At 34.8% G+C, this 14,641-nt stretch overlaps 1 protein-coding gene across 3 annotated transcripts; it reads left to right on the forward strand.

Annotated features, from left to right (window-relative positions):
- Positions 1-355: 355 nt before the first annotated feature.
- On the forward strand, positions 356-13,085 carry LUH (LEUNIG-like protein). 3 transcript variants are annotated; one of them, XM_090316504.1, is made up of 18 exons: positions 356-496; positions 647-872; positions 985-1,082; positions 1,334-1,443; positions 1,556-1,837; positions 1,934-1,999; positions 2,088-2,199; positions 3,100-3,149; positions 3,233-3,502; positions 3,578-3,649; positions 3,842-4,063; positions 4,525-4,666; positions 4,759-4,868; positions 5,395-5,544; positions 5,674-5,826; positions 5,919-6,041; positions 11,746-11,943; positions 12,470-13,085. In XM_090316504.1, exons 2-18 carry the CDS (start codon positions 841-843, stop codon positions 12,611-12,613), a joined length of 2,334 nt encoding a protein of 777 aa, XP_090172630.1. In that variant the 5' UTR covers positions 356-496; positions 647-840; the 3' UTR covers positions 12,614-13,085. The 3 variants fall into 3 exon arrangements, with proteins under 3 accessions (XP_090172630.1, XP_090172629.1, XP_090172631.1); XM_090316503.1 differs by having other exon boundaries at positions 3,230-3,502; positions 12,470-12,669; XM_090316505.1 differs by having other exon boundaries at positions 3,317-3,502; positions 12,470-12,669.
- Positions 13,086-14,641: the final 1,556 nt, after the last annotated feature.

Raw genomic sequence — 14,641 nt, forward strand, 5'->3', positions numbered from 1 at the left:
GCAACATGTATAATAATAGAAAAATGACATTTGACATTGGATACTGAGCATGATATCTAATATCTATTTATAATAATTATAATTTTTTTTATAAAATAAATCCTATTAAATATGAACATTTCAAAGTAAATATCTACGATTCTTTGGGAACCCTATCTTTTGATGCAAGACCTAGTCAACTGCTTACACTCCCGTCTCTAAAATCCACGTGTACAATCCAACGGCTCTAATTCTCCCAACTCAACATAGCTAAATTTCTGTGCCGGTTTTGTCAATAGGGCAAAGCCAACGACGTCAATCAACGGGCCAGTTCAAGTTCGGGTCCGAGCCTCAGGTACGGAGTCAGGTTTGGAACCAGAACTAAGCTTCTTTTGAAGTCCTCGAAAGCTCAAACAAGTGTGATGCTAACTTTGAGCAGTTCGAACCTGGTAAAATCTCTGATCACTAGCCCTAGAACTTGTTAATCGACGCTGAATTACAAGTTCCTCAATTCTAGGTGAGAATTTTGGCTGTTTTAAACTATTGAATTGTTAAAGGCTTCGTTTGAGATTGTGAAAAGGTTTCGTGCTTATTGAATTGAATTTATTCTATACGTGATATTGAATTTGAGAGCGAGATAATTGATCAAGGAAGATCTTACTTTCAGGACTTCGAAGATTGGTAATGCGGGCGTTGATCCGTCTCTTTGGTGTTTCTTGAGGCTGATTCGTGTCAGTGCAGAGCTGAATTCAACAGGCTGCAGAGTCTTCTGCTTAATTTTGCAGATATAGGTTATAATTACGGTATATTTTAGGATTTTCGTTGCTTTCTTGAGCAGTTCGTTCGGTTTCAAGATTGAAGATGGCGCAGAGTAACTGGGAAGCAGATAAGATGTAAATATTTCTCATCAATTCTCCTTTCATCCATTATTAGATGTTTCTGTTTCAATCTATTGTTAGAATTTGCTTCAATTACACGTTTCATGAATTATCGTTTACTTTCCAGGCTCGATGTGTACATTTATGATTACTTGGTGAAGAAAAAATTACATGCCACTGCTAAGTCCTTCATGAATGAAGGAAAGGTCGCTCCAGATCCAGTTGGTAATACTTCTGAAATATCTGTCAATTCTTATTCAATACATTTCTAGTGGAACAAAACTTTAGTCTGGTTCTACTCAGAGTTTCCTTCATTGTGTATTTTATCATACATCTTTTCTCAGTACACTCGAGTGGAGTGTAGAGGAGAGGAAAGTGTTAATATTGTAACTAGATTACTGTATTACACTCTGTGCAGCGATTTAGAATTGAATGTTGCATTAACATTATTAGTCCTTGCATATGATGATGTGCAGCAATTGATGCTCCTGGAGGTTTTTTGTTCGAATGGTGGTCTGTATTCTGGGATATATTTATAGCAAGGACGAACGAGAAACATTCTGAAGCTGCTGCTGCATATATAGAGGTGATTTCTTCAACATATTATTTTTCAGAACTGTCGACCTAATTACTGGTGAATTTAATTGATGCTAAGTTTCATTGGATCCTATACTTTGTTTCCTATGTCTTGTGTGCAGGCACAACAAATTAAACAGAAAGAACAACAACTGCAGATGCAACAACTGCAGCTTATGCGTCAAGCTCAGTTACAACGAAGGGATGGTACTCATCCTTCGCTTGGTGGTCCACTAAATGTTGTTAATTCTGAAGGAATGTTGGGGCAACCAACAGCAAGTGCTCTGGCAGCAAGAATGTACGAGGAGCGCATGAAAAACCCCAATTTAGTCGATTCAGAAACATCCCAACCACTGCTTGATGCAAGGATGGGCCTGAAACCAGCTACAAATCATCCAGGGCAAGTTTCTTTTAATCTTATTAATTCTTTTTATGTTCATTTTCTTGAGCCTAATGTATAGAAAATGCATCCTTCTTGGTTCCTCGAATAACACAGACAGATAGGAAACCCTGGAAGTGTGAATGCAGCATTGCAACAGATCCAGGCCCGAGGTCAGCAGCCCACGGTAATTGGTTTATTTAGCATCCCTTGCTCCCTAGTGTTTCTTTCTTTGTATTTAGCTGCAGGGTTGATCTAAAATCTCATATCTGTAGGATATTAAACCAGAGGTCAGTATTGGTGGTACTCAAAGGTCATTGCCTATGGATCCATCTTCAGTTTATGGGCCAGGATTAATACAGTCAAAACCTGGAATAGGAAACACAGGTTTGTATCCTTCCTAAATAAAATGCTTCAGGCACGTCCCCGCCCGCCTTTTCCTCAAGGCTTCTATAAATTTTACTATTCAATCAAGACACCAACACTCTTTATGTCCGTATCCATGTTCAAACTGATTTTGTCATGATATAATGATTGTGTGGAGTTTGTACTTATGTAGAGTGCATGCTACGAGGACAAGGTTTTAGGTTTATGGTATTCAAATATGTCATGCAGGTAAGGGAAGCTAGTTGAATAGTTACTGAATAAAGCATCTCGAGTGAACAACCAGAAAAAAAAAAACATGGAAGGGCCTAAACTAGATTACAAGTGGTACTACCAAAAAATCCTACCACAAGTGAAGACCTACATAAAACATATTTTGAAGACCCAGAGAGCTCCTAAACAATTTAGCTTAATCAGAGTGATCTGTTGTTTGTATCAGTTTTCTTGCCTCTAATTTGATTTTGAATATAGAATATTTCTGATAAAAAAATTTATTCTTTGTGATGGTAATTTTTCATTAATTTTCCAAATAGCTCGGTAAAGTGTGACACAATTTGCTTGACCAATTGCTTTTCTTTTTGAATTAATTGAAAACATATGATTACAATATTCTATTTGATTTATTTGCTGTTTGCTTAATGGGTGTTTAACAAACCTTATGAAACCTTCCTCCCCTGTTTGAATGCTTTCAGAGTCGGCCATAAGATACTTGGCTTTTATTCTGCTGTTCCATTGGCTTCACTAAGTTAATGGAGATTATTTACTTGAAATGCTTCTAATCACTTTTGTTTTGTTTTGTTTTGTTCTTCTTTTTGTTTTGTTTTGTTTGTTTGTTTGTTTGTTTGCTTTTTCTTTTTTGAGGTCCATCCTCCAAATCTTGAAAAACCTGTGTTCATTTTCCAGGATTGAACACTGGAGTCAATAATCTTCCACTGAAGGGATGGCCTTTAGCTGTAAGTCATATTTCTCTCGTTCTTTGGATTATGGATATTTGAGTATGCTTTCAAGTTCACATTTGTGGCTTTTTCTAAAGCAGGGTCTTGAGCAAATAAGGCCAGGTTTAGGCGCACAGGTTCAAAAACCTTTCCAAAGTGCTAATCAATTTCAGCTCTTACCGCAGCAGCAGCAGCAGCAGCTCTTGGCACAGGTCCAAGCACAGGGAAGTCTTGGTGGTTCGGCTATGTATGGTGACATGGATCCTCAAAGATTTAGAGGGTTATCAAGAAATAATTTAAACGCAAAAGATGGTCAACTAATTGCAAATGATGGATCAATTGGCTCGCCTATGCAGTCAACGTCATCGAAGGTAAGTTTTCCTACTGGAAGTGCACGCCTCAAATCTGAAAGTAGTAACCTAAATGGTTAAAGGCACACTTTGCAGATGAATATTCCACAAATGCAACAGTCTTCTTCTCAACAGCAGGATGGTTTGCATCCTCAGCAAGTACAACAGGTTTTGCTAATTCTTATGACACTACAACTTATTATCTTTTCCTTTCGATTCATAAGTTAAAAGGAAATAGATCTTTCTGTTACTATCCTATCTGAGTACTGTTGATGACAGCGTTCTTTATAATTTCACAGCCAGAAACTTTCTTTCTGCACATTATCAACCCACTAATTGTTTATTGAATGTGGTCCACAGAACCGAAAGAGGAAGGGACCTTCATCATCTGGAGCTGCTAACAGTACTGGAACAGGGAATACCATTGGACCTAACTCCCAACCATCAACTCCATCAACTCACACCCCTGGTGATGGAGCTGTTATTGCCCCCAATATGCAGAATGTTAATAGCATGCCAAAGAATATGATGTTGTATGCGAATGATGGACCAGGGGGTCTTGCGTCGTCCACAAACCAGCTGGTAAAGGAATTTATTACCTCAACATGTTATGTGCGTTAACAAAGAGACAAAAATTGTAACCAGTCCTCTAGCATGAACATTTGCATATATCAAAACCCATGCATCTATCTGGTATAGAATAATTCTGGGGATCTTTGGTTAAATCCTAGATGGCTAGTGAAGTATATATGTCTTTTCAGTTTGATACTTATAATCATATCTTTTAGCTTTCTTTCTTTTCATTCTCAATGTTCTAGAATTTAGATTCCATTGGACACCAGCCACTTTCTTTTGGTTGTGTATGTGTGATAGATATGGATTAGTAATTGTGATGGCGGTCATCATGTTTTCTTGTATGTTGTTTTACATGTTTGGCTATGTATTCTTAACCTGACATGAAATATCATTTCCAGCTATAGCACTTCTGTGTCCTACAGTTGATTAATCTGGTAACTATAATATTTAATTATTTCCCATTTCAGGAAGACATGGAACATCTTGGAGACATTGCCTCCTTAGATGATAATGTAGAATCATTTCTCTCACATGACGACGGAGATGGAAGGGATTTGTTTGGCACATTGAAGCGGAACCCTTCTGAGCATGCTGCAGAAAATTCAAAGGGTAATCCATGATTGCTTCTTTCAAACAGTGGTCATGGAAGTCCTGGTTCTGATAGACTATATCATTGGTTTTTTGTCCCCACCCCATGTTAGGTCCTTCTTTTAGTGAAGTTGGTTCCATGCGTAAAAGCAACAGCAAAGTTGTGTGCTGTCATTTCTCTTCGGATGGGAAGTTATTGGCAAGTGCCGGTCATGACAAAAGGGTATTAAAAATTGTATTTCTTCTGTGTTCTTTACTGCAGATGTTGATCTTGATTTCCTTAAAGAGAAATGTGAACTCCTTCACAATTGCTTCTTTATAAGAGTTGATGAGCTTTGCAAGTTTTTACTTCTCATTAGCTTAATGGGATCTTCTCCTCTACTTTCTTTCTTCTGAATGTGTGCCATTTTGGCATTTGTTTATGTAAACTTTATGCATTACTTTACAGAGACGCAATAGTAATGCTTCAAATCTTTCATATTAGTGCTGTGCAATTCTCTTTCAATTCATTTTATGCCATGCAGAAGGTAGTTTCCTAGTACTCCAATTCAAATAGAAAGTATTTTGAAAAAGAAATGCTAACAAAAATACGCTCCCAAGTACATAATAATTTGGTTCGTATGATAGCAAACATTGGTAAAACATCGTCTCGTCCAGATACCATCCAATACGTTCATATAAGCATGATGATAATACCAATAAATTTTTGTTTGTCCGCTTGTTGATATTTCTTATTATTATTTTATTAGGTCGTTATCTGGAACATGGAGACATTGCAAACTGAAACCATGCCAGAGGAACACACTCTTATCATTTCTGATGTTCGTTTCAGACCCAATTCAACGCAGCTAGCCACATCTTCCTTTGATGCAACTATTCGACTTTGGGATGCAGCACAAGTAGGTTTATTCTGTTAACTTCACTTCCACAAGATGTAGTTTTGGTGATATGTTATTTGAATCGATCTATCTTTCAATCCCTCTCCTTTGTTCTTTATATAAATCACCATGTGAGATCTTTTCTTGCAGCCAACTTATTGTCTACGTGCATATACCGGACATACCTCCCAAGTGGCATCTCTTGATTTCCACCCTAAGAAGAGTGAGATTTTCTGCTCTTGTGATGCGAACAATGAGATACGGTACTGGCACGTCAGTCAGGGTTCTACACACATCTCCAAGGCTAGTCCAATGATTCCTTTTTGTTCTTTCAAATTCCCAATCTATCATAGCTAGCAGTTAATTTCTAGTCTAAATGCAAGTTTGTGAACCAGGGTGGCAATGGCTCGAAGCAGGTGAGATTTCAGCCAAGAACAGGGCAGTTTCTGGCTGCAGCATCAGAGAGCGTGGTTTCTGTAATTGATTTCGAGTCAGACAGGCCAACACTCTCATTAAAGGTAAAAAAAGTAAATTTCATGATGTGGTATTCTTTTTTCCTGTCATTGCAATTCTCAATTATGTTCGACATATTTATTCATTTTTAACAATGGATAAATATTTTTAGTTTGAGAAATAGTATTTTAATTTCAACCTTTGTAGAAAAATGTAGGATTATACATTTATTCAATTCTCTTCAAAGTAGTTTAGTAGCAAAAATATGGAATCTTGGAAAAAAAATAATATTTCAAATAAAAAAATCGATTTAGACCTTCAAAGTTGGGTCGAATCACTTAAAACTTCAAACTAATAATTGTATCAACTAAAACCCTGAACTTTTATTAGCAAATCAATTTAGACCCTCTGTTAGGTCTTCATTTTAAGACTGTATAATTTTCACACGTATACCACTCTTCTTTAAATGCTTGAATCAAATGGATAGTAGTGATTTTTTATTATTATTATTATTAATACGAGTGAATCTCCTCGCTGCCCTTTGTTTTTCTCGACTATTTAAGAATTTAGTCACAATTTTTTTTTGGCTAATTTGGCAGAATTTTGGGAGAATACTAATCTTATTAGGTGGTTTTGAGATGATACTAAGTGGAATCAAGTGAAAATTGTTATAAATTACTCACAGAGGGTCTAAAGTAACTCACTTATGAAAGTTTAGAGCTTAAATTGATACAATTATTAGTTTGAGGTTTTTATTGGTATAATCCCAAAATTTTTTATGTAAATTGGGTTTTCCCCTTGAAATTATAGATTAAGATTGTAGGTGCTTCCGTTCACCTTAATTCTCAATTTTTCTGAAAAAACCAACACACTCATATAAGGTTAAGTGGTTAACTTTTCAGATCAAAAGTTATTTTCTTGCCATTTCTTTTCATTTATTTGATTCTTTTCCACGAGAATTTTATAGCATTTTGATTTCTTGTTCTTTAAAACTGAACTCGATAAAAATTAGATGAATGCAAAATCTGATGCTGTTTTCTTCTTTCAGTTTCTTTCTTGTTTCTTATTTTCTTTCATGTTATGATAGCATTGTTTCTTATTAAGAAAAAAACAATTGAAAATTTTGAAGGATTGATAATATGATATTTTCGTATGTTGCCATATTTAGAGAAGATTTTACAGGGTAATGAACGAAGCATATAAAATAATAGTTTTTTTTTTTTGTACGGATACCTAAAATTTATACGAAAATAAGTTTTATATTTTTCACTCTCGCTCCCTATTTTTCCTCTTGCTCTCGCTCTTTATGTAGTTTCTCGCTCTTGGTCCCCACTTTACCTTTCGCTCTCCATATTTTCCCCTTTTGCTCTCGTTCCATTGCTCCCTCTCACTCTTTATTTTATCCCTTGCCCTCACTTCTTTTCCAACGGTGAGTTTTGACCTATGATAAAGAGTGAGAGGGAGAGGGAAAATATGGAGCAGGAACCAGAGCCTACATAGAGAGCGAGATCAAGAGGGATAATAGGCAGCTGGAGAAAAAATTAAAATAAAAAACAAAAAAGATTTGCCAACTCTAGTTAAACCTTAATTGGTTGCAATTTTTTAGGTCAGTCTGTCAAAGTATTTAAGTTTTGATATAAAAGGATGGAACCATGCCTATTATAACATTGATCTCGGTTATTACAACTCAGAAAACTTTAGGCTAATGCATTTGGAGATGTTTTAGTCTCTACTGTTTGGATTTTTTTTTCTTTCCATTTAGTCTCTATTGTTTAACATTTTTCAATTTAATCCCATATGTTTTAACATTTCTCAATTTAATTCTTTGTGGTCGGTAAATGTTAAAATTACTGGATGATAAATGTACTAATTTCATAGTGAACTGGTAGAAACATTGCTTTAAAAAGGGCCTTGAGGCGCACCCAACGCCAGGAGCAGCTCCATGTGGAGACACTTTTAGGAATGCCGATAAAATGAATATTATGAGGAGAGAAAATCACCTTTCCAAAAAAATTGCCAACTAGTAGAAAGTGTAGTCTAACTATAATTATAAGACTGTTCTAAGTTTTCACTTAGAGGCAGCCAGAAAATAATATTTGCCTCCAACTGAGAAGTTTTTGCACTTAAAAAAATTGGTCAGTCTCTTCGTTCCAAAATGTCCATATGGAAGAAAATCCCATTCCAAAAGTTTTTAAAAGGGTGACTGGTGGGTGCTACTTTTCAAGAAAGTGTAGATTGACACTACTTAGCAAAACTTTATCAAGTTGCAACAATTGGTAACTAAGAAAATATAGTGGGTGATGTTGAGAAATGTGAGTGATTGAGTGTTGTGGCTAAAGATGCAAAGATGTCGATGGTGATGTGGCGATTCTACTAAATTTATTCCCTAGATGGAAAATGCTACCAATATGCGCCTGCAAGTCTGCCGTATCACCCTGTTCTAGTGAATTAGGTTATTCTTCTATTTGGCCCTTGCTTCAAAGTACATTTAGGAGTCCAAGCAATTGATCCTAAATTTCTATGGTCAGCTTTTACTTAGGTAATTATCCACCCAACCCTCTTAAATAGGCAATCGCCCTATGTTTAAGGTGGATTAAAATGAAACTCTATTTCTAGCCTCATTCTTCTACGTTGGCTTTATGACATCAATTAGTTCTCAACCTGTTAGGCAAATCTAAATTGTCAGTTCATACTTGACAACAAACGAGAAAATCAATAAAATCAAACTACAGAAGGGAAACATAACAATCGAGCAAGCTTATATAAGAAAGCACAATTCCTCTAGAGCATCCACGCAATCGAATACCAAAAGACTTTGCTCATGATGGAAATATGAAAAGGAATTTCCCTGAATTTAGAATGCAAGTCAACATGATTGCAGTAGACTCAAAGTAATAACTCCTAAACTAAACTTGAGATGATATACAAAGGAAAAGTAAACCGAGCTAGAAACTAAACCGCTCGACGACTTAATTCTTCCTTTGTCCAAGTGGAATCAAATTGTATTCAACCCTAAGACCCTCGACATAGAGAGATGGAGAAGTTAGGACTTGGGAGATAGTGAGGAGTTGTGGAGCTTTAGCTCACGGTCTCTATAGAATTTTCTTTTCTCTCGGCAGTCAGTCTCCCCTCCAACAATGAAGTGTGTTTCCTTTTAGAGGCGTAGAGGTAGAGGTGGGCTGTAGTTGTTTGAGAAGTAGGTGAGTAGATCGACTTCAAAGCATCACGTCAGTTTTGGAGGTAGGATGGTGAGACTCAGTTTGTTTTGACCTGCTTCAAGCTTGTTGAATTAGTCAATTGTAAAGTTTTGGCTGCATAAGAAAATGTATGGTGTATAAATTCATAGAAGCACTCTGCACAAAAATATAACTTCTTAAAATTTCCTTTAAACCAACATTCTATACTAAACTAAGTTTAATAATCTAGACGTCAAAAATATTGTTCTTTCTCATTCTTACATGATTTGATCATAAACTAGCATAAAAAAGTAATTAAAAATGCAAGGAACAAGCCTTACAAAGTTTTACTCTTAAAATCAAAAGTTATCAGTGACCACCAAGGAAGCAGTGGAGAAAGTTCTGGATATCACTATAAATCAGGGTTATCCATCCAAAATAAGTAATTAGATGGTGCCAAAATTGGCAATAAATCCATAGAACTATGGAGAAAAAAGGTGGGATTGTGATTTATTCTCCCTTTTGGACATAAAGCAGTTGCTTGAATTGAGAGTAATACTGGGGCCTTTCCTCTTTGGACTTTTTCATGTGTATTAATGTTTCCCACAAGGAGTATTCAATTTTCACTTTCTTTGGATATCCATATTCCCAAACCCATTTGCATAAATTTGGATTAAGTAAGGTTACTTTGCTAACATCTTGAAGGAGGGAACTAACATTGAAACTCCTAGAACTAATCTCAAGTCCAGTTCCACTTATTGTCTTGGTGGTTGAAAGAAAAATCAGTGAGAGAATCCACGAGAGAAATCCAAGAATCCACGAGAGAAATCCAATCTCAAGTCTTTTAGTAAATATGGAGGTTTTCTGAAATCTGAGCTTGAGATCCTAATAAGCTTTTGAAGGGGGTAACAAACGTGATTAATGAATGCATTTCTGTGATTCGTGATAGCATAAAGTCTAGGGAAGGTAATTGAGAGAGAACTTTTTATCCTCCCAAAATATGATGTTAAGACTATTGCCTTAAAAAAAACTAACTATAGATGCCAATAGATCTTTAAGAGCGTCATCCTCTTCATGGGAAAATCTTTGAAGCCATCTATATGGAGGGCTATATTCTTATTACTGAGTTCCCAAGATCTGATATCTCTGAGATGATGGATAGTCTTATGGTTTTTTCCAATCGACCAAGTGGGTACGTCCTATGGCTTTGAATGCCTATCCCATAGAAGGTCCCTTACATGTTTCTTGATGGAGGAAGAAACCTTGTTAGTGAGTTAAAAAAATGTATGAGAAGTAGGAGACAAGTTTGCAAGGGGGATTTGTTGTTCCATCGAGTATTTGGCTAGAGAGGAATAGTAGGATTTTTCGAGGAGTTGAGAGATCTGGGAAGGTTGCTTGGTTTTGTATATCTTCAAGGGTGTCTCCTCACCGAGTTTTTTGGCAATTATCAGCTTAGTCTCATTCTTTTGGATTGAAGTCTATCCTAGTATTTAGTATTGAGGCTTCTTTTGAAGTCCGTCCTAGTATTTCTCAATTCTCACATTTATCCCTCAACATAGCACAAATGGAGGTCTTTCGTAAGAAATCTGCCATAAAATGGAAAGAAATGAAGAGAGATGATCAATGAGTGAATCATGTGATTAACACTGTGATTTTAACTTCTCATATGCAGATAAGATATTTGTTCTTCAATTTTACAAATTCAACATTGAAATCATAGCTACTAAAAACAACTATTTTACTGTTTAAAATAGTCGCGTTTTCATGAAAATAATATAACAAACAAACCAAGTTCCCCATGAAATGAACTTTAACAATTTAGGATGTTTGTTACAAATGTGCGACGGATCTTAAAAAATGCAACATAAGTTCAAATGCTTTTTAGTAATTTTCACAAGTTATTAAATATTAGTTGGATAAATTAGAGAGCTTTTCATTTAATTACAATCGTATTCATTTTATTAGTTATCTGGAAAGGTTTTTATCCAAAGGAGATTAAGCTTTTCCTCTAGGAGCTTAGCTTAGTATTGTCAACACTGCAGACTGTTTATAGCGTCGTATGTCATATATGTCTCTTTTTCCTTCTTGGTGTATTATGTGTCAGTGTGATGGGGAATCCCTAGTTCATCTTTTTGTGCATCGCTCTTTTGCTTCTTGTTTCTGGCACATTGTTTTAGATGTTTTTGGTTGGTCTTTGACCGAATCTAATTTTATCTTTTTGATATTTTGGCATCTCTTATGGTGGGTCAGCCTTTTGGTGGTGCTAAACGATTGATTTGGTTAGCCCTTGCGTGTTTTTTTTTTTTTTTTTTGGGATTCTCTGGTATGAGTGCAATGTTCATGTTTTCAAGGATTCTTTCTCATCTTTTGATAGGTTTCTAGATACAGTTTTGTCTACTCCTTTTTATTGGTGCAAAGATAAGCAGCCTTTTGACCATTATTTCAGTTTATCTTATTTAGTCTCCAATTGGAAATGTTTCTTGTAATTGCCTATTGGCTTTTAGGGTTTCCCATATTTCATTAATCGTTGAAAGGTTTCACACAATTGTATTCAATTCAAGTGGCTGATGAGAGAATAATGTTCATTTTTTAGGGTCACGCATCAGATGTCCATTCTCTTTGTTGGGATACAAATGGAGATTATTTGGCATCCGTTAGTCGGGATTCTGTCAGAGTGTGGTCGATCGCCACAGGAGAATGCATTCACGAGCTCATTTCTAGTGGAAATTTGTTTCATTCTTGTGTTTTTCACCCAAGTTATTCCTCCCTCTTGGTTATCGGCAGTTACCAGGTTATACTTTGCTTTACAATTATGCATTATTTCCTCTTTACATGGCTTTACTGTATCATTTGCTTTCAGTTATACTACCATATGCATCAAGAGCCTCTATGTCTCAGGAATTTATTTATAACCAATTAGGTTAAGTTATCCTTTTTCTTCTTCAAATAAATAAAATAACGATGTCATCCTCAAGTCCATGATGTTTATAGGAAGAACAATTTCAGTTTGGATGAAAAAAAGTGAGCAACTAACTTTTTAAAACTAATTATGAAATATGTTTATGTTGAGTTTTTTGTTTTGAAAAGCAAGTTTTCTATTTCAAGTAGTAGTTCCCACACCAACAGAGCCGCAACTTTTGCCATTTCTTATATATATCAATTCCATCGATTGACATTGATGACCCATATTGGTGTGAAGAAGATTAGGACGTTTTATATGATTCGCTAAACAATATCAGGAGGAGTTTTACATTGGTCCCTACTTTTTTTTTTTTTTAATACATGTTTGTAACTAGATTCAATCCGATGAATTGCAGACGTTGGAGCTGTGGAACATGGCTGAGAACAAGTGTATGACAATGCCTGCCCACGAGTGCGTGATTTCATCTTTGGCTCAATCACCAGTAACAGGAATGGTTGCCTCCACGAGCCACGACAAATCTGTCAAGATATGGAAATAAGAACAAACACATCTTCTCTTGCATTAGGTGAGTCAAATTCTGATTACACAAGTTTAGTGGCCTTTTTTCAGTTTTCTCAAAACTGCAGCTATAAGGCTGAATATGCAATTTTAAAAAGAAACGAAAAGGTTGGAAAAAGGGAAAAAAAAAAGGGGGGGGGGGGGGGGGGGGGGGGGGGGGATGGGGATGAGAAGAAGAAGAGGCCTTATTGTGTTCAAAATTTACCTTCCATTTTTCTTCATTATTTAGAGTGATGGTGGGTAATAAGTTGTTGCCTGTTGTGTGAAATTTCCCCTCATGTGTCTAATAGGGTTTTTAAGAAACTGAACCTTCTTTTAACTGCACCCTACTGATAGAGCTTAATTTGAACTGTTAAAGATTTACTACCTTCTCATAATTGCTAACTTAAAAGTTAATAATTTTGTTATTTAATTTATTAAATCTTATGTTATTATTATTATTATTATGGTTACTTCCGGCCCTACTTTGTTTATGTTTTCTTTCTCTCTCTCTTTTTTTTTTTTTTGGACAAAACGTGGAAGGAGAATCGAACTTCTAATTTCAAGCTTAATAGTATAAGCAATATATCATTTGAGTCATGTTCATTTTTGGCAACTTTGTTTATGTTTTTAGCTCTGAAACAATCGGTTCTTTTAAGTTTCATTTATTTCTTTTATTTCAGTCCCTAAACTTTTACCTTTTATGTTTTTGTGTGTTTGAAAAATTTAGAATAAAAAAATTCATTTTGGTCTTTTTAATAGAATTTTTCATAAATCATCTAGCAAAGACTCTTTTGAAGTCGGGTATGATCAAGTGTTAAATTTGTTAAATAAATCAGATTAATTACTATAATTAAAATAGATTTGTAAAGTTTAGGAAAACAAACCATTTGGTGCATTATGTTTAAAAACTAAAATAAAATATAAATATTTGTTTTAATTGTATAATCAAGTCAAATTTGTAGGCAAAAAAGTCTTGGTAATACACCGGTATGAAATTCTTTCATTTTCTTCTTGCCAATATATTTAATCACTTGGGAATACATTTAATCAGTTCATCGAATATTTATTATATCAAACAAATAATTAAAAATAAGATAAGTGACAGCAATACGAACCAATAAAAAAAAAGCGCTCAATCTTCGAGCACATGGGGGGACGATTCGGTTACATGTGCGGCTCTCGCTCTGTATGGCACGTTGACGAATCAAATTCTGCCACGTTTCTCCCTCATCATTTTGGTCAGGCAAATCATTGAGGACGAAGAAAGAAGCGTAGAATTTTTATTTTTAATTTCTATATCTCAAAGTTTGCTGTCTGCTACCAAAGCAGGACAAATCCTTGAACGTTAATGCGTGTGGGGCCCTTTATTTATTATTTATTTTTTATATATGATTTTTTTTTTTATAATTACGAATATTTAAATAAAACTATATACTAACCATGATAAGGAAAAATGTCAAATTATTTATACAAATAGTAACATAAACATCTACACTGATACTTCTATCAATTATCTTCTATTACTGATAGATATTGATCTAGTTTCTATTATTGATAAATTTTTATTACGACTATTAGAGATAAATTTATATCAATTTCTATCGTTGATCGACATTGATAAACTGTGATTAACGTCTATTTATTTTATTATAATTATAATTAAAATTTATTATTTGTGTAAATATTTTGCTTTATTTTCTAGAATAATAAGTGAATAGTGGAAAAGTACAAAATGAATAAAATTAAATTAGCTACAAACTGGCAGATAATATGGAGGTTGCATGGCTGCATCCACCTCTCAATGGTCGCATACTCTGAACCTACTTGTCTTCTGTCTTTGTTTGCTTTCTCACTTTCCATTTATTCTTTAAAACGCGTCATAATTTCATAATTTATGTATTTTGTATAAATCTTTTTTAAGAAAGATAATAATTTTAGATAATTGTTTTTTATTAAATGTGAAAAATGATATTATAGAATGTAATAATGATACTTGTTTTCCTTTAGAAATAATAACAATAATTGT

The sequence above is a fragment of the Benincasa hispida genome, chromosome 1, assembly GCF_027475165.1.
Source record: "Benincasa hispida cultivar pf3 chromosome 1, pf3_genome.v1.1, whole genome shotgun sequence".
NCBI lineage: Eukaryota > Viridiplantae > Streptophyta > Magnoliopsida > Cucurbitales > Cucurbitaceae > Benincasa > Benincasa hispida.

Excerpts from the sequence above, each read along its gene's own strand:
- LUH (XM_090316503.1), top strand. The coding sequence starts at position 841 with ATGGCGCAGAGTAACTGGGAAGCAGATAAGAT. Across the intron at positions 2,200-3,099 it reads ACCTGGAATAGGAAACACAG|GATTGAACACTGGAGTCAAT; the intron begins GTTTGTATCCTT and ends TTCATTTTCCAG. Across the intron at positions 4,667-4,758 it reads TGCTGCAGAAAATTCAAAGG|GTCCTTCTTTTAGTGAAGTT; the intron begins GTAATCCATGAT and ends ACCCCATGTTAG.